This window comes from Hypanus sabinus, chromosome 6 (genome assembly GCF_030144855.1).
Source record: "Hypanus sabinus isolate sHypSab1 chromosome 6, sHypSab1.hap1, whole genome shotgun sequence".
Classification (NCBI taxonomy): domain Eukaryota; kingdom Metazoa; phylum Chordata; class Chondrichthyes; order Myliobatiformes; family Dasyatidae; genus Hypanus; species Hypanus sabinus.
Window position 1 is genome coordinate 64832888 of NC_082711.1, and position 25081 is coordinate 64857968.

The following is a 25081-nucleotide window of genomic DNA, read 5'->3' on the forward strand; positions in this document are numbered from 1 at the left end:
ACTAAACACACGAGGTTAAGGAATGGACAGAAGATTTAGAGCGAATTTGACTACGTGTTTTTTTTTTCATATGGGGAGTGGATGAACCAGTGTGAAAAGTTAATTCTGACGACTAGGTGATCCACGTGGTGGAAGACTGAATAGGTACAGATAGACACAACATGTAATTTTTTGTTGATTTATATAGGCAGGTAAGGGACAGTATAATCACGACAGGCCGAAAGCTCCGTTCTGTGACTTTAAATTATCCGGGCAGCTGTTAAATCGAAGCGATGCAATAACGTGATCAAATGAGACATAATACCGGATTTCCAGTACCTCCTGTCGGCGTAGCACGCCCAACTTCCGGCGGGTTGCCAGGATACGGGCCGGGCCGCGCCGCGCCGCGTTTCAGTTTTGTTTCCGGCCGGAGATGGCGGGGTCGCGGGTGAGGCTGTCCGTCGTGGATCGTTATTTTACCCGGTGGTATAAGACAGGTGGGTGGCGCCACTTCCCGCGGCGGGGTGGTGACGGAAATCTCAAACAAGAGAAACTCTGCAGATGGTGGAAATCCAAACAACACACAGCAGAACAGTAGTCAGGCAGCGTCCAGATAAATGAGTGAACTGTCGACGTTTCGGGCCGAGCTACTTCATCAGGACCCATCAATAAGTCTTTAGGTTCCAGGAGGGTTTGGAGCTACTAGTCTACATTGTAATTTGCTGAGATCTGATGCTTCTTTTCCACTTTATATCTAGTGGATATTCATTCTTATTATTCTTTTAAAACTTAACGTGGTAGAAAATATGCTGTAGTTTTGAATGGCGAACCATGTGCAAAGTAGGGATTTTGTATGATTTTGCAGGTATATCAGATGTTTTCTTTGTGCAAGTAGTAGTGAAGGCTTTCTCTGAACGCTAATATTTTTGCTGTTTTGAATGCTGTATTAATAGAGTAAACTGTACAAGGATATGCAGTCTTTTGAGGCCAACACGTGCAGAGAGTTTGACAGTGATTAAGAAACAGGAGATGTAGCAGAAGTTTAGGGCATTGTTCCTGTCACTATTGTTCTGGATGTTGTACTTCCATGAGTCAAGGATTGCTTTCATAGAAAACCATCTATATCGTGTCTTTCTGTAATGCAAACCTTTGACAAGAATGGACAAAATTAGTATTTTCACTTGCATCTTGTTTATCTAGTATTTCCTCACAAATTCTGTACGGGACAACTTTTATTCTGTATCACAATCTTTTTGGCACCGTTTTGGGAATTTCCATTTCCTAAACTGCCATAACATGGGAATACACTACTGGAGACCTTCGCTGATCAGCAGAGTGGAAGCACATGGCATTATACAAATTGATAATTTGATCAAACTTGGCAATGTTACAGATGGTGGTGAATGGTTGTCGAAATTAAGGAAAATGATTAGTATTAATGTATTGATTTTAATGTAAATAGTGTGAGACTGGATGCGAGCATCAATTTTCAAATTTGCAGTAGTCACAGAACTTGGCAGTATTGAAGAGGGGATTGATAGTTTGCAGCAAACAACAATGGACTGATGAACGACTGATGAAGTTTAATGTGGACAATAAAGAAAACTGTACTGGTTTACAATGGTGCAGGAGCACTGGGATCTCAGAGTATGTGTGAACAAATTATTAAAAAGTGGCAGGGAAGGTTGAGAAAGTGCTTATTAAGGCATACGCAATTCTGAGTTAATAATGCATAGTTTATAAAAGTAGGGAAGATAAAACAGGTCCTTCGGCCCACAATGTTGTACTAAGCTTAAGACTAATAAGATGCCCAACTAAATTAATCCCTTCTGCCTAAACTATGTTCATATCCTTGCATTTCCTGCACAGTTATGTGCCTCAGACTCTCTTGAAGGTTTTGTCAAGCTTGACTGCCCCACCTTCCCTGGCAGTGCATTTCAGGCACCCACCATTTTCTGGTTTTAAAAAAACTTGCCCTGCATATCTCCTTTGAACCCCTCTAAACTTAAATGTATGCCCTCTGATATTAGACAGCTCATAGAATAATTGGCAGTACACAAGGTTTTGCCGATTTATGTATGAGAGAAAGTTAATTTTTTTCAAAAATTATAAATGTCAAAGAACATTTATTATCAAAGTATGTACAAAAAAATAAAAACACAAAATGCTGGCAGAGCTCAGCAGGCCACACAGCATCTATGGGAGGAGGTAGTGACGATGTTTCAGGCCGAAACCCTTCATCAGGAGCAAGGTGCAGAGAAAAAAAACATGCAAAAATAAAAATGAGCAAATAGCAATCAGAACTGGAGCTAACAAAAGTAAGTTCACTCTGTGAGTTGCAGGCCACAGCCACGGTTTGATGCCGAGATGAGTAAACCTTGCAGAGTAATGAGCTGAAGTTCAGCGCGGAAACGAGTAAATCTCACCGAGCAGCAGCCTGTGCCTCGCCTCCATCCCCGACACACTGTCCGATTCAGTCTTGTCCAGTGCTCAAATCATCCAGACCCTGATCATTCGATGCTCCACCACCTCAATTTGGCCTGTGTTACAGTTTGGCTTGGTGCTTAAGTCGATCAAATCTCGGGTCTTTCCTTCCTCTTGGGCCCGGGTCTGGGCCCCGCTGCCTCAACTCTGCATTGCCTCTGCTCACCTTGCCTCGGTTCTGCTGAATCAAACTGCCTCCAGCAATGGGCAAACGTTGGCTCATTTCCCGCTCTCTGGCCTGGACCCCACCACCTTGATTCAGCCTATACACACCATGCCACAGGCATACTGAACCTTTGAGACTTCAGTTCCCACTTGCAACAATGCCAGGTCGTACTGGCAGTTCAAAAGCTCAACTCTGACAGGGAAGTTACAGTCTATTGTTTGCAGTGATTGTTTAGCAGAAAAATATAATTAATAAAGTGTTTAGTTATTTCTTTGTTTTATTTGCCACCAGCAAGCAGTTGATGAGTTTCGTCAGTGCCATTATAATCCTGATTAATGACAATGCAGGCAATCTAAGAGTATTATTTCATTTAATTGTTTTCTATTCAACCCAGCTCCATTGCTGAAAGCATCTGATGATAAAAGTGAGAGTTTTGCTGCAAAAATAAATAAGATGTATTATAATAGACCTCAAAAATAAACCTTGTTGAACCTCAGCAAGCTAAATGTTGTGAACTAAATTCCTTTGCTAAAATCAGTTTACCAGAACTTTGAGAAATAATTACTCAGCTAATACTATTCACTTGTATCTTTGATCCTATTCCCACTGGCTTTTCAAAAGAAGTTTCTGACATGCTAATCAACAGCATATTTAATTATTTGCTCACTAATTTCAGGCATTTTTTCCAGATTCCTTAAAAGCTGCAGTAGTTAAATCCCTGCTTAAGAAAAATAATCTAGATTGCACTCTCTTGGACATTTTTGGATCTATTGTCAACCTGTCTTTTATTAGTAAAATTTTAGAAAAAGTAGTTTCTTGACAATTAAGTGATTAGTTGAATAAGAATTCTATTGACAAGTGTCAATCAGGTTTTAGGTCAAATCATCCTGCAGAAACTGCATCGCTTAAAGTAGTTAATGACTTATGACTTGATGTCAATGCAGGTAATGGATCAGTTCATGTTCTCTTAGATTTGAGTGTAGCATTTGATACTGTCGATAATAACATTCTCAAACCATCTTAGTTAATGCGTAGGCCTTTCAGTTGCTGCCTTAAACTGGTTTCAATCTTGTATAAGTGTGTAGTCGGCACGCAACGCACTACTAAAGAAACACACGGAGGCAGAGAGAACTGAACTCAGAATGACTTTACTGATTCAAAATTGCGCGCTTAAATCTCCCCTTCCATGGGTCCCTGCGCAGTCTTGTCCCCAGCAAACCCCGATCCGTGGTACCAGTGGTCAGACTGTCCCCAGAAGGTCCACCCCAAGCAGGCCGCGCATCTGCCTGCGGCTCCCGATGGTGGTTTGAGTACCATGTGTGCGGGCCACCACACCACCCCCTCCTCCCCCAGAAACGTCCATCGGGGGAGTGGAGCCCCCAGTCTGTGGGCGTGGTGCAGATACACTCACTGGTTGCTCAATGTCCAAGTGCGCCGGTTTGAGGCGGTCCACTGTAAAAGTCTCTTCCCAGCCACCCACCTCCATGACACATGTAGATCTGTTGTGCCAGATCACCTTGAAGGGTCCCTCATATGGCTGCTGTAGAGGTGACCTGTGCATGTCCTTGCGAATAAAAACATACAGTCTCGGAGGTCTTTAGGGGTGAAGGATGGCATGGGACCATGCCTGGAGGTTGGGACCAGTGCCAAAGTCCCTACCTTGTCCCACAGCCTCATTAGCACTGCTGCTGGAGTTTCTTCCGAACCTCAGGCCTCTGGTACAAACTCGCCTGGGACCGTCAGGGGGGCGTCGTAGACCAATTCCGCCGAGGAGTTGCCCAGGTCCTCCTTGGGGACTGTGCAGATGCCCAGTAGGACCCAGGGAAACTCATCTGTCCAGTTGGGGCCCCTGAGGCGCGCCGTCAGGGCCGACTTGAGATGCCGGTGGAATCGCTCTACCAAACTGTTGGACTGGGGATGGTACGCTGTGGTGTGATGCAGTTGGGTGCCCAGGAGCTGCGCCAGTGCTGTCCACAAACCAGACGTGAACTGCGCCCCTCTGTCAGAGGTGATGTCCGTTGGGAGGCTGAACCTGGCGATACAGTCTGTGAGCAGTATGGCTTCCGGCCATCTGGTGAACCTGTCTACCATGGTAAAGATATACCTGGCACCCCGGGAGACTGGCAGGGGGCCAACAATGTCCACGTGGATGTGTTGGAACCTCCTTTGCATCGGCTGGAACTGCTGGAGGGGAGCCTTCACGTGTCGCTGGACTTTGGGGGTCTGGCAGTGTACTCAAGTCCTGGCCCAATGCCCGACCTATTTGCGCAAACTGTGCCAGACGAATCTGTACTCTACCAGCTTGATGGACGCCCGGATGGTCGGGTGGGCCAGGTCGTGCAGCATGTCGAACACACGGTGCCTCCATGCCGCTGGTACCACAGGTCGGGGTTTGCCATTAGACACATCACACAGGAGTCGATCCGCTGCCGGGCCGATGGAGACGTCCTCCAACTGGAGCCCCGAAACGGTGGTGCGGTAAGCCAGGATCTCGGTGTCCAACTGTTGTGCTTCTGCCAGTGCTGTGTAGTCTAATCCTGTGGACGATATGCCTACTGAGTGGAGGCAGGGGAAAGACTGTGTGTTCTTCCCTGTGATGTGGCGTTCGTCCGTGGTGAATTCTGAAATGAAGGACAGCTGCCTCTGCTGCTGAGCCGACCATGGGTCCGATACCTTGGCCAGTGCGAAGGTGAGGGGCTTGTGGTCCGTATACCCTTCCCTCGAGGAAGTACCGGAAATGCCGGACAGCCAGGTAGAGCACTAACAACTCTCGGGTGCACAAGGAGGGCCGCCTTCGCCAGCGCCTCCTTGGTCTGCTCAAACGCCTGCGTGGACTCCGCGTCCCATGCCACTTCTTTGGCCTTGCCAGCCACCAGGCGGAACAAGGGTCTCATGATGCGGGCCACCACCAGCACGAACCGATGATAAAAGTTGACCATCCCTACGAACTCCTGCATGCCCTTGACTGTGCTGGGCTTGGGGAACTGGCGGATGGTCTGGACCTTGTCCGGTAGGAGAACTGCGCCGTGTTGGTCGACTTTGTGGCCCAAGAAATTGATCTCCGTCGGCCTGAACTGGCACTTCGCTGGATTGATTTCCAGTCCGTAGTCGCTCAGTCATTGGCAGAGCTGGCGCAAATGTGCCACGTGCTCATGGTGCGAAATGCTGGCCAGCAGGATATCGTCCAAGTAAATGAAAACGAAATCCCGGCCTCCTCCCACTGAGTCCATGAGCCTTTGGAAAGTTTGGGCTACATTCTCAGGAATTCAAACAAGCCGAATGGGATGATGAGGGCTGTCTTGGGCACGTCATCGAGGTGCACTGGGATCTGATGGTATCCCCTGACCAGGTTGATTTTCGAGAAGATGGTCACTCCTTGCAGATTCGCCGTGAAGTCCTGGATGTGGGGTACTGGGTATCTGTCGGCAGCTGTGGCATCGTTGAGCCTTCTGTAGTCTCTGCAGGGCCTCCATCCTCCTGCGGCCTTGAGCACCATGTGCAGCGGGGATGCCCACGGGCTGTCTGAGCGGCGTACAGTTCCCATCTTTTCCATCTTACAGAACTCCTTGGCGAGGAGGAGCTTGTCGGGTGGGAGCCTGCGAGCTCGGGCGTGCAGCGGCGGTCCTTGCATTGGGATGTGGTGCTGCATACAGTGCTTGGGGCCATGGAGAACTGCAGGGTGACTATGGAGGGGAATTCCGCCAATGCCCTGGCGAATTTGTAACCCAAGAGGGTCACAGATTCCAGGTGGAGGGCCGGTAACTTGGCTTCTCCAAGCTGGAAAGTCTGGAATGTCTCGGCATGGACCAAACGCCGGCCTTTTAGGTTGACCAGGAGGCATTTGGCTCATAGGAGATCTGTCCCTAGTAGTGGCTGTGACACTGCTACAAATGTGAAAGTCCAAGTGAAACGGCTGGACCCGAAATGCAGTGACATAGTTCGCGGGCCATACGTCTGAATACTGGTGCCATTCGCAGCAGTGAGTTTGGGGCCTGGGACCGCGTTACGAGTGTCCATGTTCGAGAGGGGGAGTACGCTGACTTCGGCCCCGGTGTCTACCAGGAAGCTAGCCCGGAGTGTTGGTCCCAGAGGTACAGGAGGCTGTCTTGGTGGCCAGCCATCATAGTCATTAGCGACGGCTGGCCCCGGCATTTCCCGGAAAAGCACATAGTGGAGGGCAGCAGCGTGTGCCTGAGCACCATTGTTCTGAACTTTTGTCTTTTTCCCCCATGTGTCTCGACGGCTTTGGCTGCAGGCCTGGGCTTTGGGGCACGCGATCACAGCTAGGCCAATAGAGGCTGCTCCATGTTGCTTGCTCTGCCAAAGGACGTCTGCTTTAGCCACGACCCTGCGTGGGTTGCTGAAATCCTCACTCACGAGGAGGAGGTGAATGTCCTCTGGCATTTGCTCAAGGAACAGCTGTTCAAATAAAAGGTACAGCTTATGGCCGTCCATGAGCACCAGCATATTGTTCATGAGTTCGGATGGCATGCGGTCGCACAGGCTGTCCAGGTGTAGGAGCCGTTCGTGACGGGAGAGTCCGAAGATACGGATCAGGAGCGCCTTAAGCTTAGTGTACCTGTCCTCCGTTGGTGGCTGGCGTAGGAAGTCGATGATCCGGCCTGCCGTCTCCTGGTCGAGCGTGCTGACCACGTAGTAGTACCGCGTGGTATTAGCTGTAATGTCTGATATTGAACTGGGCCTCTCTCTGCTCGAACCAAACATAGGGCTGAGTGGCCCAGAAAGTCGGGAGCTTCAGAGAGATCGCACTATGTGAGTTGCTCGACCTCATGGCTGGTTGCTGAGTTGCCGGCTCCAGATGCTGTCTGGAACGTCAGGGTCACCAATGTAGTCATGCACAACGTGCTACTAAAGAAACACACGGAGGCAGAGAGAGCTGAACTCAATGACTTTACTGATTCAAAATTGTACATTTACATCTCCCTCCCATGGGTCTCTGGCCTGGAATGGACCGCGCGTCTGCCTGCAGCTCCCAATAGCGGTTCGAGTCCTGTGTGTGTGGGCCGCCACAAAGGAAGAAAATTCTTTGTTAGCTGTCGTGATGGTGTGTCTAAAATCTATGATATTGTGTTTGGTGCGCTGTAAAAATCAATTCTTGGCCCATTGTTCTCTCATGCTCCCATTAGGTCAAATGCAAGGTGAATTACATAGTTATGCAGATGACACACAATTGTATTTGTTTATTATGCCAGAGACACTGTGGCTCTAAACTCTGGTCTTGTGTCTTACTAGTATTACAAAATGGATGTTTGAATTTCTTTAAATAAGGAAACTGCTAAAACATTGTTTACATTTACATTATTTATTATTAAATTGTAATTTGCCCTTTACTGTGTCTATTGTCGTGTTTATTATTGTACTGTCTTGCACTGTTTTGTGCATTTTATGTAGTCCTGTGTAGGTCTGAAGTCTAATGTAGTTTTGTGTTGTTTCATGTAGCACCAGGGTCCTGGAGGAACGTTGTTTAGTTTTTACTATGTATTGTATCAGCAGTTATGGTTGAAATGACAATAAAAGCGACTTGACTTGAAAAACTGAAACTTTGGTTATTGGTGTCAATAAAAGAAGTATGAATCTTAGAAATAAACTTGATCATCTGTCCTTGTAAATCACCCCAGAAGTAAAGAATTTAGGCATTATTACTGACTCCAAACTAAATTTTGAATCGCTTATTAGCCATATTATTAAGGATCATTGCCAAAGTTAAATTTTGTTTTTGTATTTAGTGTAATTCCACTAGTGTAATGCACTCTTTTCAGGACTGCCTATGAAAGATATAAATTGGCAGCAGTTTGTTCAAAATGCAGCAGCTTGAATTTTAACCAAAAAAAATAAAATCTGAGCATATTTCACCGGTTTTTACATCATGTGGGCATAACTGCCTGTGTGCATTAAGATGAACTTTAAAATACTCTTAATTGTATAAATGTCTCTGAATAATCTAGCCTCTCCATATATTTAGAAGGTTGTATTCCCTGACATCCCGAATCATAATCTTAAATCCATGAATATTGGTTTGCTTAGTGTTACTAGAGTCAAGCATATAAGAACTGACTGTAATGCTTGAGCATATAGACATTAAGAAAGGATGTGCTGGAGCTTTTGAAAAACATTAAGTTAGATAAGGATGAGATATACTCCAGGCTACTATGGGAAGTGAGGGATAAGATTGCTGAGCCTCTTGTGATGATCTTTGCGTCATCAATAGGGACAGGAAAAGTATCGGAGGATTGGAAGGTTGCAAATGTTGTTCCCTTGTTCAAGAAAGGATGTAGAGATTATACAGGAAATTATAGACCAGTGATTCTGGCTTCAGTGGTGGGCATATTGTTGGAGAAGATTCTGAGAGGCAGCATTTATGAGCATTTGGAGAGATGTAATTTGATTAGGGATAGTCAGCATGGCTTTGTCAAGGGCAGGTTGTGTCTTATGAGCCTGATTGAATTCTTTGAGGATGTAGCAAAACACATTGAAGATAGAGCAGTGGATGTAATGAATATGGATTTCAGTAAGGCATTTGACAAGGTTCCCCATGTGAGGCTCCTTCAGAAAGTAAGGAGGCATGGGATCCAAGGAGACCTTGCTTTGCGAATCCAGATTTGGCTTGCCAACAGAAGGCAAAGCGTGGTTGCAAATAGTTCGTACTCTGTGTGGAGGTTGGTGACCAGTGATGTTCCATAGGGATCTATTTTGGGACCCCTCCTCTTTGTGATTTTTATTAATGACCTGGATGAAGAAATGGAAGGGTGGGTTATTAAGTTTGCTGATGACACAAAGGTTGGCGGTTTTGTGGATAATCTGGAAGGTTGTCAGAGGTTACAGTGGGACATCGATAAGATGCAGAATTGGGCTGAGAAGTGGCAGATGGACTTCAACCCAGATAAGTATGAGTGGTTCATTTTGGTAGGTCCAATTTGAGGACAGAATATAATATCAATGGTAAGATTCTTGGCATTGTGGAGGATCTGAGAGATCTTGGGGTCCATGTCGATGGGACACTCAAAGCTGCTGCGCTGGTTGACAGTTGTCAAGAAAGTGTTTGGTGTGTTAGCATCAACCACCATGGGATTGAGTTCAAGAGCTGTGAGGTAACGTTACAGCTATATAAGGCCTTGGTCAGACCCCACTTAGAGTACTGTGTTCAGTTCTGGTCAGCTCACTACAGGAAGGATGTGAATACTAGAGAAAGTGCCGAGAAGATTTACAAGGATGTTGCCTGGATTGGAGGGCGTACCTTAGGAGAATAGGTTGAGCGTTCTTGGACTTTTCTCCTTGGAGCGACAGAGGATAAGAGGTGACCTGATAGAGGTGTGGAAGATAATGAGAGACATTGATTAAGGTGCTTTGAAATAGGTACCAAGGGGATGTCAGGGGTAAGTTTTTCCACACAAAGTGTGGTGGGTGCGTGGAATGCACTGCCAGTGGTGGTGGTGGAGGTGGATACAATAGGGTCTTTTAAGAGCCTCTGAGATAGATACATGGAGCTTAGTAAAATAGAGAGCGATGTGTTAGGGAAATTCTAGGCAGTTTCTAGAGTAGCATGGTCAGCACAACATTGTGGGCCAAAGGGCCAGTAATGTGCTATAGATTTCTATGTTCTACAGTGATGAAGCCTTTTGCTCTTGTGCATTAAAAATCTGGACTATTCTACTGACTGATATCCGCCAGGCCAGTACTGTGGAATGTTTCAAAACACTGCTAAAAACCTACTTTTTTAAGTTCGCCTATATGTGGATTAAAATGCATGTTGCTATTGATTACATACATATAATTTGGTATATTCAATTACATTTTATTCTATATAATGTTTGTCTTTACTTAAGATTTTTAATGTCTCATATTTTTATGACTAGACTGATTTAATTTTACAATCTATGTAATGCACCTCGAGCCTGCATCTTAATATATAATAAAAGTTGTTATTATTATTAGTTGCTCGTTAGTCCTCTGGGACCTTGCCTGTGGATAGACAGGATATAAAGAATATTGATCAGATTTCAAGTTGAACTCAGTCATATTGTGATCACTGTCTCCTAAGGGCTCTTTTACCTTAAGCTTCCTAATTGCTTCTGGTTCATTACATAATACCCAATCCAGTATAGCTGATTCCTCTAGTAAGCTCAACAACAAACATCTCTAAAAAGCCATCTCGTAGGCATTCACTCTCTTGAGATCCATTACCAACCTGATTTTCCCAATCAACCTGCATGTTAAAATCTCCCATGACGATCATAGCATTGCTCTTTTAACACACCTTTTCTGTTCCCTGTTGTAATCTGTGGTCCACATCCCAACTACTGTTGGGAGGCCTGTATATAACTGCCATTGTTATACTTGTAGTTTCTTAGCTCAACCCACAAGGATTCAAATCTTCTGATCCTATGTCACATCTCTCTACTGATTTAATGCATTTTTACCAGCAGAGCCATGGCACCCCTTCTGCCTACCTTCCTATCCCTTCAATATAATGTGTAACCTTGGACATTCAGCTCCCAACTACAACCATTGTGGAAGTTGAATCTGGATAAAGTCACTCAGAGACTGTATAAGTACAAACTCTTTATTCAAAGCTCCCGGGGCTTACTCAGTTTGTCGCTCAAACAGGAACAGTTTGTCTGTGACTGTTCCTGCCAAATCCAGCAACTAACAATTCCCCTTACAGCACAGATATATTTGTTCAGATACTTCCCACACCAACAGGCTGGAGTCAAAGTTATCCACTACACGACAGCCCCAAAAGACAAATTACAAAACGGGCATAATGGACAGAACATACAGAAACAGGCTGGAGTGGTCCTATCTCTACACATGAGTGCACAAGGGGATAAGCATTCTGAAACCCTAGCTAGCTACCTTCAAGAAGAAATGAGGCTCAGCATGGCTTAGCACATCAGTTGTTCATCAGCGATTTCTTTCAGAAAAACAGGCTGCTATTGTTAAACGAAGTGTTAACCCTTTTACATATTTTACCACCATCCTTCAGCCATGATTCAGTGATGGCCACAGCATCATACCTGACAATCTGTAATAGTGCAACAAGATCATCCACCTTATTTGTAATACTCCTTGCATTGAGATATAATACTTTTGAGTGTTCTGTTTGCTGTCCATTTTGACTTTTGTATCCCTAATGCACTGACACTTGCCCTGCTGGCTGCAATTTTATCCTATCATCTGCCTGCCCTTCCTGACAGTCTGACTGCACACTATCTTTACTCTTTTTTAACCGTACAACCTACCCTGAGTCTCTTCATTCTGTTTCCCACCCCCAACTACCAAATTAGTTTAAACCTTCCCTCATCAGCTTTAACAAGCCTGCCTGTAAGAATTTTGGTTTCTGGTTAATGTGCAACCATCCCTTTTGTACAGGTCATACCTTTCTCAGAAGAGATCCCAATGATCCAAGAACCTGAAGTTTTGCTCCCTGCACCAGCTTCTCAGCCATGCATTTATCTGCCAAATCGTACTGTTTCTATCCTCACTATCACATGGCACAGGTAGCAATCCATAAATTACTATCCTGGATGTCCTACTTCTCAGCTTTCTCCCTAGAGGAGGACCCACAACCTGGGTGCTCCCACCCTCCACTTCCCTCCTTCACATCCCTTATGTGATGTGTTGCTGCTCCACAAATGTACAGGTTAGGCCTATTTGTGTGTTTGTTACTTCACAAATTACTGTGTATACATAAAATAATATATCTCGGATTTGATTTTTTTTATCACACATGTCAATTTACATAATATTTTAATGACTTTACATGGCACCCCACCTCTGAGGAACACGTCTTCATCTTTAAGCAGGGTCTGAGTGTACATTGGATTCCGGTTAATTGGGACACATCAGGACCAGCTGATAGGAAGGTTGGTGGAGAGGTAGGTAGTGTTGAGGAAACAGGTAGACGGCAGAAGGACTTAAACAGATTTGGAGAATGGATGAGGAAGGGGCAGATGAAATACAATGTTGGAAATTGCAAGGTCATGCACTTTGGTAGTAGAAATAAATGTGCAGAATATTTTCTAAACAGGGATAAAATCCAAAAATTTGGGATGCAAAGGGACTTAGGAGTTCTTGTGCAGAACAACCTAAAGGTTAACTTGCAGGTTTGAGTTGGTGAGGAAGGCAAATGTAATGCTAGCATTAATTTCAAGAGTCCTTGAACACAAGGGCAGAGACGTGAGGCTGAGGCTTTATAAGGCATTAGTGAGGTTGAGGCCTCACGTTAAGTGTAGTGAACAGTTTTGGGCTCCTCATCTAAGAAAAGAATTGCTACCATGGAGAGAGTCCAGAGGCAGTCCACAAAGGTGATTCTGGGAATGAAAGGGTTATCATACAAGGAATGTATGATATGGGTCTATATTCACTGGAATTTAAAAGAATGGTGGGGGGATCTTATTGAAACCTTTCAAATGTTGAAAGGTCTAGACAGAGTAGATGTGCAAAGATGTTTCCCATGGTGGGAGAGTCTAGGACAAAAAGGCATAGCCTCAGGATAGAGAGGTGTCCATTTAAAACAGATGCACAGAAATTTCTTTAGCCAGAGGGTGGTGAATTTGTTAATACGGGCAGCTGTGGAGGCCAGGTTGTCGGATGTATTTAAGGTAGATATTGATAGGTTCTTGATTGGACACAGCATCAAAGATTACAGGGAGAAGACCAGGGAATGGGTTGAGGAGGGGTGAAAAAGATCAGCCAAGATAGAATGGCAGAGCAGACTCGAATGGCCTAATAATGGATTGCCTTCAAACCGTGCTTTTCACAATTGCATCCTCCAAATCTTCATTTTAATTGTAACATTCAAGATGATTGATTGTCAATATCTTCAAATATTTTGTAGTCCCTAATTTGCTGAAGTAGTGAGATTACTTCATTTTCATTCCCAGCAGTTTCTAGTGTTACGTACTCGTGACACATGACAGTGGTGCCCTTGTCACGTGACTGGGGTTGAAGCTATACTGGACTTGAGGTGATGGTCTTGTGATGGTGGAGTGACGTCATTTTCCCGCCAGTAGAGATCATGTGACAGGTTTTTTTTACAGGTTATAAAAGGTAGACCCCACCCTGTGAGGAGGGGCAGTTCGTGGCTGGATTTGCCAAGTTGACTTCATGCCATTGCGTGTTTTAAGTGATGACGCAGTTTAGTTGAAGGATGAAGTTTTTATCTAATGCCTAAAGTTTAAAAGGTCATTGCCAGCAGGTTCTTTACGATTCTGCTAGTTCAAGAAATTAGTGGAGAGTGAAGATCGACGTTCGGGAGTTAAAGATCGAGGAGAATCGCTTTCTACGGTGAAACGGGGGCGACCTTTGTTTGATCCTTATTTGGAAGGATTTCGTTGACTATCTTCGTGTTAATCCCTGGGTTTTACCAGAAAGGATTGAAGGTAGTGAGGAAGAAAAGGTCAGTGCCTTTAAGCCTTTTCGTTTCGTAAATTCTTCGTGGGAAGTTCGACGTCTGGGATCGAAGCCAAGCGACGTGAAAGAGAATTTAAATCGTCTTATAAAGTCTCTCCTTTTAAATGGACTGAGCATATCGAACTTTTGGCAATATCACTTTAAAGAACTGTTTTTGCAATATCACTTTATGAACTGTTTGGGCTGCCGCACCGCAGTGTGTTTCCGGTTACGTTAGTGTTTGTTTACTTTTGGGGGGTTTGTTTTCTGTGTTTAATAAACATGTTGTTTGTTATAAAAAAAACCCTTGCCGAACTCATATTTATTGTTGCCTGAATACGTAACATTAAATATGGGGGCTGCGTCTGGATTGGATCGTTTAAGTTTAAATGCTTGCTGACTTTTGAATCGGTGTTTTGGAAACGGGGATTACTCGGTTCTTTTGTTTGGCTTGTGGTATTCGGCAGCAATGAATATTGATGAGTTTCTGGTTTCGCCAGCTGCGGAGGTGTTGGCGAAGGCAAAAAAAAAACAGGTGTTTGAGATAGCTAGTAGATTGCAACTTAAAGGTATTTTGCAGACTACATCTAAGGCTGTTATACAGAGAAAAATCACGTCACACTATGTGGTCTCGGGTGTTTTTGATGATTCAGTTTTAGAGTCGTTTCCAATAAGTAATCTGGAGATGCAGTTGCAAATCGAACAAATGAAATTGGAGCGTTGTAAATTGGAGACGGAACAAAAGCAGAGAGAATTTGCATATGCAATGGAGGAATTGAGGTCTGGGAATCAGTCTTCTGGTTCTAAAAAACCGTTTGTTGCTAGTCAAGAAATTAAATTGGTCCCTCCATTTAGTGAAACAGAAGTGGAAAGGTATTTTCAACATTTTGAAACTATTGCTTGGATGTCAGAGTGGCCGAAAGATAAATGGTCAATGTTGTTACAGAGTGTAATTAAAGGTAAAGCACAACAAGTTTACACGGCTTTAACAGCTGCGCAAGCACTTGATTATGATATTGTAAAGATGCATATCTTAAACGCATATGAGTTGCTCCCAGAAGCTTATAGGGAAAGATTCAGGAGTTTGAAAAAGTCTGTGGGAAAAACTTATGTGGAATTTGCCTATGATAAAGCTATGTGTTTTGAGAGATGGGTTTCTTCTAAAAATGTAAATGGGGACTATGATACATTGAGGGAGCTGATTTTAATGGAGGAATTTAAAAGAAGCATTCCTGTTGAAGTAAGGACCTACTTAAATGAGAAGGATACTGATAAATTGCAGGACTGTGCTAGATTAGCTGATGAGTATGTTTTAATCCATAAGAATAAATTTCCTCAGGGCAGAATTTTTAAGAGGAAAAATAACATGGAGATTCAAGGTAAATCAGAAATTAAATCAGAGGTTAATGAGAAAGGAAAGCCTGTGAAGGAAAGACAGTTTGGTCTTATTTGTAACTATTGTAAGAAGCCTGGCCATGTAATAGCTAACTGTTTCAAATTGAAAAAGAAAGAGAAGGAAGCAGTTCCAGATGCTTGTGTGCAACATACTGAAGCACCAAAGTTACAGGGTTTGATAAACACAAATGAGGCTTTGTTAGAGTCTGACCAAGTTAGAAAGGGATATGATCATTTTATAACTGACGGGTTTGTATCCTTGAAAGAAGGGTCTACTCTGGTGCCAATAAGAATCCTTAGGGATACTGGTGCTTCTCAATCACTGATGTTAGACAGTGTGTTGAAGTTTAATGAAGAGTCTGATACTGGTGAGGTACATTACATAAGAGGTGTTGGGAGTGATTTTATGCCTGTACATTTACATAAAGTAAATTTAAAGTCAGGGTGAGTTACAGGATTTGTTAAAGTAGGATTACAGCATAGCTTACCCGTGAAGGGTATTTCTTTATTGTTGGGTAATGACTTAGCAGGTGGACAAGTTTTTCCTGAAGTGCATTTGACAATGGAGTCAGAGGAACCAGAGTTGAATTCTAACACAGATTCTTCCTGTGTTGTGACTAGAGCTATGGCTAAAAAGATTGATGCGCAGAATGAGGTTGTTACTCAGGACTGTTCAACTCAGGATTCGAGTTTTGAGGATGTGTCAGAGACTTTCTTATCTTCGTTGTTTGAACAAGATTCTGGGAGTAAGTCTGACTATAAAGATTTATCTTTGTCTCGGAAGGAGATGATAGCAGAGCAGAATAGAGACTCTGAGATTATAAAATTAAGAGAGCAGGTTTTACTAGATAGTGAAATTGATAAGGTGCCAGTAGGATATTACTTGGAAAAAGGAGTGTTGATGAGGAAGTGGAGATCGCCTACAATTCCTGCAAGCGAGGATTGGAATGTTGTTTACCAGGTAGTTGTCCCGAAAGTTTATCGAAATGAGATTTTGACTTTAGCTCATAGTGTGCCTTTAGGTGGACATCAAGGGGTAAGGAAAACTGTGGACAAGATTTTAAAACATTTTTACTGGCCTGGTCTAAGAAAAGATGTGGCGATGTTTTGTAAAACGTGCCATACTTGTCAAATTGTGGGTAAACCAAATCAGGTTACACCAGTAGCTCCATTACAACCTATCCCAGCATTCGGTGAACCATTTTCTAAAGTTATTGTAGATTGTGTTGGTCCATTACCAAAGACAAAAACTGGTTATCAGTATTTGTTGACTATCATGTGTACTTCGTCTAGGTTTCCAGAGGCAGTACCACTTAGGAATATAAAAGCTAAAACTGTGACGAAGGCCCTTATAAATTTTTTTACTTATTTTGGATTACCTAAGGAAATACAAACTAATCAAGGCAGTAATTTTATGTCTGGATTGTTTCAACAGATAGTTTATAAATTGGGAGCTAAGTAAATCACTTCGTCTGCATACAATCCAGAATCGCAGGGTGCCTTGGAGAGGTTTCATTCTACCCTCAAGAATATGATTAGGACATTTTGTGTGGAAAATGAAAGTGACTGGAATGAGGGTATAAACTTACTTTTATTTGCAGTAAGGGAATCGGTACAGGAATCTTTAGGTTTTAGTCCATTTGAACTTGTGTTTGGGCATAGAGTTAGAGGACCTTTAGCTTTATTGAAAGAACAGTGGATTAGTAAGGAAGTACACACTAATTTGTTGGACTATGTTTTGAAATTTAAGGACAGGTTACATAAAGCTTGTAGCTTAGCTAAGGAAAATTTAAAGTTGGCTCAGGAGAAAATGAAGACTTGGTATGATAAAGAAGCTAGGGTGAGGATGTTTAAGCCTGGAGATAAGGTGTTGGTTCTTTTCCCAGTGCAGACAAATCCTTTACAAGCTAGATTTCATGGTCCTTATGAAATTGTGTCTAAAATCAATGATGTGGATTACGTGGTAAGAACTCCAGATCGTAGAAGGTCAACACAACTTTGCCATATAAATATGTTGAAACCATATTTTGAGAAACAATCTGATACTGTGACTGTTGTGGTTAGTGAGAGTGAGTTTGATTTAACTAGGAACATGATAAATGATTCATCTGACTTTCATTCTAAATCCAACATTGTTTCTGTTAGGTTACCAAATTCAACCATTCTGGAAAATATTGATGAAAAATTAGCACATTTACAGTTTAGAGCAGAGACAACAAATGAAGGAGTTAATTTTTAAATATAAGGAGTTGTTTCCAGATGTTCCGAGAAGGACTACTATAGCTTCACATGATGTAGATGTTGGAGATGCCAAACCTATTAAATAACATCCATATAGGATGAACATGGAAAAATGTGAACTTGCTGAGAAAGAAATTGAATATATGTTAGAGAATAATATCATTAGACATTCTAACTCGAATTGGAGTTCGCCATGTGTTATGGTGCCAAAACCAGATGGTAGTATTAGGTTTTGTACGGATTATAGGAAGGTGAATGCTGTAACGAAAACAGATGCATATCCAATTCCTAGAGTAGATGATTGTGTAGATAAAGTTGGAAAAGCAAAGTTCCTTACAAAGATTGATTTGTTGAAAGGGTATTGGTGTGTTCCATTAACGGACAGAGGTAGAGAGATTTCTGCATTTGTAACTCCATCTGGGTTATATGAGTATAATGTTCTTCCATTTGGGATGAAGAATGCCCCAGGTACTTTCCAGAGGATGATTAATTTTGTGATTCAGGGATTGAAAGATACTGATGCTTATATTGATGATTTAGTGACAGGAAATGATACTTGGGAAGCACACATTATTGCGATGGAGAAATTGTTTGAAAGGCTTTCAAAAGCTAACTTAACTATTAATTTAGCTAAGAGTGAATTTGGACATGCCACTGTGACTTACCTTGGTTATGTTGTGGGTCAAGGTAAGGTAGCTCCTGTTCAGGCAAAAGTTCAGGCAATTTTAGAGATTCCCACTCCAACGGGGAAAAAGACTCTCAGAAGGTTTTTGGGAATGGTAGGATATTATCGGAAATTTTGTAAAAAATTTTGCTAATGTCGCCCTTCCATTAACTAACCTTCTGCAGAAGAATGAGAAGTTTGTGTGGACAGTGCCTTGTCAAGAAGCATTTGAAAAATTGAAAACAATGATATGTCAACAACTTGTGCTTAAGGCACCTGACTTTGAAAAAACTTTTTCATTGGCTGTGGATGCTAGTGATGAAGCTGCAGGAGCAGTATTAATGCAAAGGAATGAGGGTGATGAGGTTGATCATCCAGTAGCTTACTTTTCTAAGAAATTTAATAAGCATCAAAGAAACTATTCGACAATAGAGAAAGAATTGTTATCTCTTGTTTTAGCTTTGGAATATTTTGAGGTATATGTTGGTACAACTCAAAAACCACTTATTGTTTACACTGATCATAATCCGTTAGTTTTTCTGAGTAAGATGAAAAACAAAAACTGAAGATTATTAAATTGGAGTTTGATGTTACAAGAGTACAATATTGTGATAACTCATATTGAAGGTAAAGATAATGTGGTTGCTGATTGTCTATCTCGATGTTGAATGTACACTAATTTTTTTTTATGGAGTGATTTTTTTTTCAATTGTAACACTCCTACTGTATTGTGAGTTATAAGCTGTTATATGATGGTGTTGTGTATTGTATATGTTATAAAATTTATACCTTTGTTTTTCTTGTAAGCAATTGTTAAAAATTTTTGTTCTTGTCAGACCAAAAATGTTTTTTTGGAGGGAGGTGTTACGTACTCGAGACACATGACAGTGGTGCCCTTGTCACTTGACTGGGGTTGAAGCTATACTGGACTTGAGGTGATGGTCTTGTGATGGTGGAGTGACGTCATTTTCCCGCCAGTAGAGATCATGTGACAGGTTTTTTTTACAGGTTATAAAAGGTAGACCCCACCCTGTGAGGAGGGGCAGTTCGTGGCTGGATTTGCCAAGTTGACTTCATGCCACTGCGTGTTTTAAGTGATGACGCAGTTTAGTTGAAGGATGAAGTTTTTATCTAATGCCTAAAGTTTAAAAGGTCATTGCCAGCAGGTTCTTTATGATTCTGTTAGTTCAAGAAATTAGTGGAGAGTGAAGATCGACGTTCGGGAGTTAAAGATCGAGGAGAATCGCTTTCTACGGTGAAACGGGGGCGACCTTTGTTTGATCCTTATTTGGAAGGATTTCGTTGACTATCTTCGTGTTAATCCCTGGGTTTTACCAGAAAGGATTGAAGGTAGTGAGGAAGAAAAGGTCAGTGCCTTTAAGCCGTTTCGTTTCGTAAATTCTTCGTGGGAAGTTTGACATCGGGGATCGAAGCCAAGCGACGTGAAAGAGAATTTAAATCGTCTTTATAAAGTCTCTCCTTTTAAATGGACCGTGAGCATATCGAACTTTTGGCAATACCACTTTAAAGAACTGTTTTTGCAATATCGCTTTATGAACTGTTTGGGCTGCCGCACCGCAGTGTGTTTCCGGTTACGTTAGTGTTTGTTTACTTTTGGGGGGTTTGTTTTCTGTGTTTAATAAACGTGTTGTTTGTTATAAAAAACCCTTGCCGAACTCATGTATTTATTGTTGCCTGAATACGTAACACTAGCATCTCCAAGCCTGAATACTTGAAACTGTAGTGAACAAAATAGTTCTGAATTGTTTTACTTTAAATACTTGTCAACTATCACTGCTCTTTAAACATGAACACGCAAGTGATGCTAATTAGAAAATGTTTGGCAACAATCTCCGGTCCCAATTAATCAGTATAGTGTCTCAAATAAACAAAGGGAATCCCTGCTCTTTTGTCCATTTTTATTAAAAGGGTTGTCCCAAGTAAGTAGCTGCACTGATTAACTGATGGCCCAATTAACCAGAATCCACTGTATATGAACTTAAAGATGCAAGCACAAGAAGTTTATGATTCAGTTTTTTCCTTGTTATGAATTTGAAATGTGCATTTTTTATTTTGGGGTGAAATGCATTATTACTTGAATTTGGGTAAGATAGCTGTGCACGTTTAAGTTCATAAATTAATGTTATTTTCTGATTTGAAATGTAGATAAGATTGTACATTATAACCAATGGGTGATCAGAAGGAGTAGTGTTAATGAATATTTCTGCAGGATCTAAAGACTCTAATTGTTGTCTTGTAAGCATTTGGGCTAAACCTAGTCTCCATTAATAATGTTCTCACAATTAGCTTGGTAATATATAATTAACTTCTTCAAAAGATGTATGGAAGCACAGTGGTACTGGAATGACATGCTATACAATTGGATTTTCTTGGGCATCTATATTTGTGTCTCTATAATTATGATGTTTTATTACATTTTTATTATTTTACATTATTTTAATAATTTGCATTACAGGTGACCCTGACTTTATAGGGATATTGCACTCCTATAGTGTAGAGATTTTTGCTTAATGTAAAGCTGCATCATTCACACATGCATCAAGAAACAGGAGTTGAAATAAAATAACTTTTTTGTTCTTTACATTTTTCCCGCAGATTTCATGAGATAACTTCCATTTGGTATCTCAAAATTTCAAGTAGTGATTTGTGAATTGTGTATGGGCAAACATCTGTTATCTGAATGGCTGTAACACAGGGATTTCCTTTCAGTTATAATGGATAAACTGTCACATTTTTTGCACTATTAAAGAGCTGCCAGTTGGTTGTTGTATATAGGGCTATGTGACCAAGAGGGGCATTTTGCTCTCCCCTGCAATCTCGTCACCTTTTTCCTATTTGACTGGTGAACAACTGGAATAGCAAAGTATCTGGTTCCATAGAATTTCAAACTGCCCTATGACCTTTTCCACCATCAAGGACAAAAACAGTAGTTTACTATATACATATGATCACCCTCCCAAAGTTGTGCTCTTGGAAACATATCAATCCTTCCTGCATTAATGTGTCTAAACCCTGGAACCCCACCCAACACCATTGTCAAAGGTATGCTCACCATATGGACTGCAGCAATTCAAGATAGTGTTTGCATCCTGGAAATTTAATAAATCTCAGTATAGAGATCTCATAAGTATTGAATAATTCAAATTTTCTTTTAATATATAACTGACCCAAAAATTACTATTGACATTGGATGATGGTCTGTACTGGAAACTTGGTTTTGATACAGATGTTAGAATACTTTTATCAGTTATATCTTCAATGTGTCATTCAATTCTGTTTGTACAACAGGATGAACAAAAATACTAAACATTATTACATGTCTCTAGTTATCTCTGTGGAAATTAGAAAAGATTACAACCTTTTAATGAAAAATTGAATTTTAAGCAAATAAATACCATGGAGAGAAATAAAGGAGAAATGAGCAAGATTAACTGGCAGTTTACAAAGGAATGAAATAGAGTTGTAATTTCAAGTATCTATAGAGAATTTTGTTTAATATGTTTATTTTAATTCTGATTGATCTTTTCTTCCAGATGTAAAAGGTAGGCCCTGTGAAGATCATTGCATCTTACAGCATTCTAATAGGTAAGTATCCATGATGCCTTATCTTTGATAGAGAACTAAAGAATGCTTTACAATGTGCATTAGTTTGATAATGTTCTCAATAGAGCTCATTTGTAAATGGCAATGACAATTATATTATCTGAATGTGTACCATTTTTAAAGTTCTTTGCAATGTTGTATTCTTTAGTGATTACTAAAGCTGCAGTTTAGTTGCTTGATGGAAATGACATAGATTGCAAACTGAGTAAAATTATCTTTATACAGTGGCAATGTTTTACAGGCATTTAGACATGTATGAATAGGCAATAAATGGAGGAATGTAGGCACTGGAGATGGTGTGTGAGAGAGCAGATGTCTCTTTGGGTATGCTGGATCCCTTGCTGGGTTGAAGGTGGCCCCTCCTTTTTAGTTCTGCCTTCCAGTATTCATTCAGTAGAAGATGAGCTATTTTATGTTCACTTGCAGCTGCAATAGTGCGTGATGGGTTGTTCTTGCAGAAACATGGCTCTAGGACAACATTCCTTACATCATCAGTCTACAAGCTATGACACTCATTAACTTGGACTACTTTTTTTCATAACTTTGTTTTTCTGCCATAGTAACTATACGTGCTCTGTGTGACTCTTGGTACTGTCTTGCACCTTGGCCTTGGGGGAATTCTGCTTCATTTGGCTGTATTCATGCGTGTGGTTGAATGACAATTAAATTTGAACTTGAATGTGCAGACAAATGGGATTAATTTGCATTGGCTTAAGGGTCAGCACTGACATCATAGGCTAAAAAGGCCTGTTCCGGTGATGGACAGTTTTATATTCATTAGTGTTTACCATCACAACTTCTTGGTAAATATTTTTGATCAGAATCAAAGATACTAAATTTTAGTCTCTTTCAGCATTGCTGTCCAATGAGATGTGAACAGACAGCAGCAGTTTGCTTTTTCCAATGTTCATACTTCCTTGATTTCATACTCTTATCTATTATTAATGCAACTCAGAATTGTGTCTGCTGACTTAAGTACTTCTGAACCGCCCAGCAACTTTAGAATAATCCTGTAGCCTTAGCTTTAAATTTGCCAGTATATTTCCTATCTCTCCTATATCCAGTCTCGAAGCACATCTTGTCCGTGAGACCTCTCACCTTTGACACAGCAGTATTCTACAGAATTGGTAATTTGCTGATCATCTAGCCCACCTTTGCTAGATTCCAAGCTAATTGATATTATTTATGGCTCTTAACTGCTGATTCTCCATAAATTTGTCATGGCCAAAACCCTTTTTTTAAAAGAAAAACAGTTCAGCCTCTCCACACTGTCGAACTGCTGTCTCATCTTAAATCACCTTTGCCTCAGAATATGCATGTTTTGCAGCTTCCCCAAATAGTTACCATTTTGCCAGGAGCTGCTTTATTTGAATACTTTTAGGTCAGACTTTCATCTCAATCATCATTCGCATGCATGTAATTGTGACATGGGTGATCTATCCTTTGTAGTCTTTATTGTGGTTACTCAATCACTTGGCTCTAACATCCCTCCTTTGTTGTTGAGCTGACTGAAATTGCATTCTATTTCAAATGAAAAGCCAAGAATCTTCTGCAATAGTTATCTTTCCACAACCACATCTGTACCTCAGTTTTCATCTACATACAGTAAACCCTCTGAAACAACATTTGATAGTTTGCATGTGTATACAATACCTACCTCCTTTCTTGTGTTTAAATTGTCAGACTGATCTCTGAAAAACAGTATTCCTACAAGTATACGGGCAAACTTGTTTTCAGCTCATACTACAAGTTCTGTTCTCAAGTTACACTCGCCAGTCTTAAACTGAAAACTTTTTTTTATAGAGCTTTCTCTGAGATGAGTTTTGGGCCACATGCTTCCATTATTATCACCACTACTACTTTCCATCTCCATAACATCAGCTAACTCCACTCCTGGCTTGGGTCATCTGTTGCTGAATTTCTCACCCATGCCATTGTTACCTGCACATTTGCCTATTCCAAAACAATTTTCTTTTGTAAAGGTGAGGTCATCCATAATTCCCTTCTATCTCTATATTTGTAGCAAGTTCCATTTAACCCTGCTTTTACTGACCAACATCTGCCCTTGTATGTTTTTGTATTGCTTGTTGACTTCACTCTTTTCTACCTCAGTGAATTCTAGACTTGAAATAGTTGTATTCCTAAAATTCTGGCCATTTATGTATGACTGTAAATGCATTCAGCTGCTTCCCCTCTCCCCAATTCCTCTGTCTCCGCTGCATCTGCTCTCAGTATGAGGCTTTTCAATCTAGAATGAAGGAGATGCCCTCCTTTTTCAAAGAAGGGGGCTTCCCTTCCTCTATCATCAACACTGTTCTCAACCACATCTCTTCCATTCCACGCACATCTGCTCCCGCCACCCTACCAGTGATAGGGTTCCTGTTGTCCTCACTTACTACCTCATCAGCTTCCGTGTCCAGCACATAATTCTCTGAAAGTTCCACCATCTTCAATGCGATCCCACCACCAAGCACATCTTCCCTTCCCCCTCGCGCCCCCCCCACCAACATTCTGCTTTCTGTAGGTATCGCTCCCTTGTCCATTCATCCCTCCCTCCTGGCACTTATCCTTGTAAGTGGAACACCTGCCTCTACACCTCCTCCCTCACTACCCTTTAGGGTCCCAACCAGCCCTTCCAGGTAAGTTGACACTTCACCTGTGAATCTGTTGGAGTCATATACTGTGTCCAGTGCTCCCGGTGTGGCCTCCTGTATATCGATGAGACCTGATGCAGATTGGTAAGACCACTTTACTGAGCGTCTACACACCGTCCACCAGAACGAGAGGGATCTCCCAGTGGCCATCCATTTTAATTCCACTTCCCATTCCCATATGTCAGTCCATGGCCTCCTCCGCTGTTGGGATAAGGCCACGTTTAGGTTGGAGTAACAACACCTTATATTCTGTTTGGGTAGCTTCCAACCTGATGATATAAACATCTATTTCTCAAGCTTCCAGTAATGCCCCCTCCCTTTCACCATTTCCCATCCCCTTATCCCTCTCATGTTAACTCCTTGCTCACCCATCGCGACTCTCTGGTGCTTCTCTCCCCCCCCCCCCCACTTTTCCTTTCTTCCATGATCTTCTGACTCTTCCATCAATCCATCAATCAACTT

General features: G+C 41.8%; 1 protein-coding gene across 1 annotated transcript in view; it reads left to right on the forward strand.

The window, feature by feature from the left end:
- The first annotated feature begins 359 nt into the window (after positions 1-359).
- The window catches only part of abitram (actin binding transcription modulator), a 29856-nt gene continuing 5134 nt past the window's right edge, over positions 360-25081 (forward strand). Inside the window, exons 1-2 of the mRNA XM_059972337.1 lie at positions 360-476; positions 21896-21947. Coding sequence (XP_059828320.1) covers positions 413-476; positions 21896-21947 — 116 coding nt within the window. The 5' untranslated portion in view covers positions 360-412. The remainder of the gene's footprint in view (positions 477-21895; positions 21948-25081) is intronic.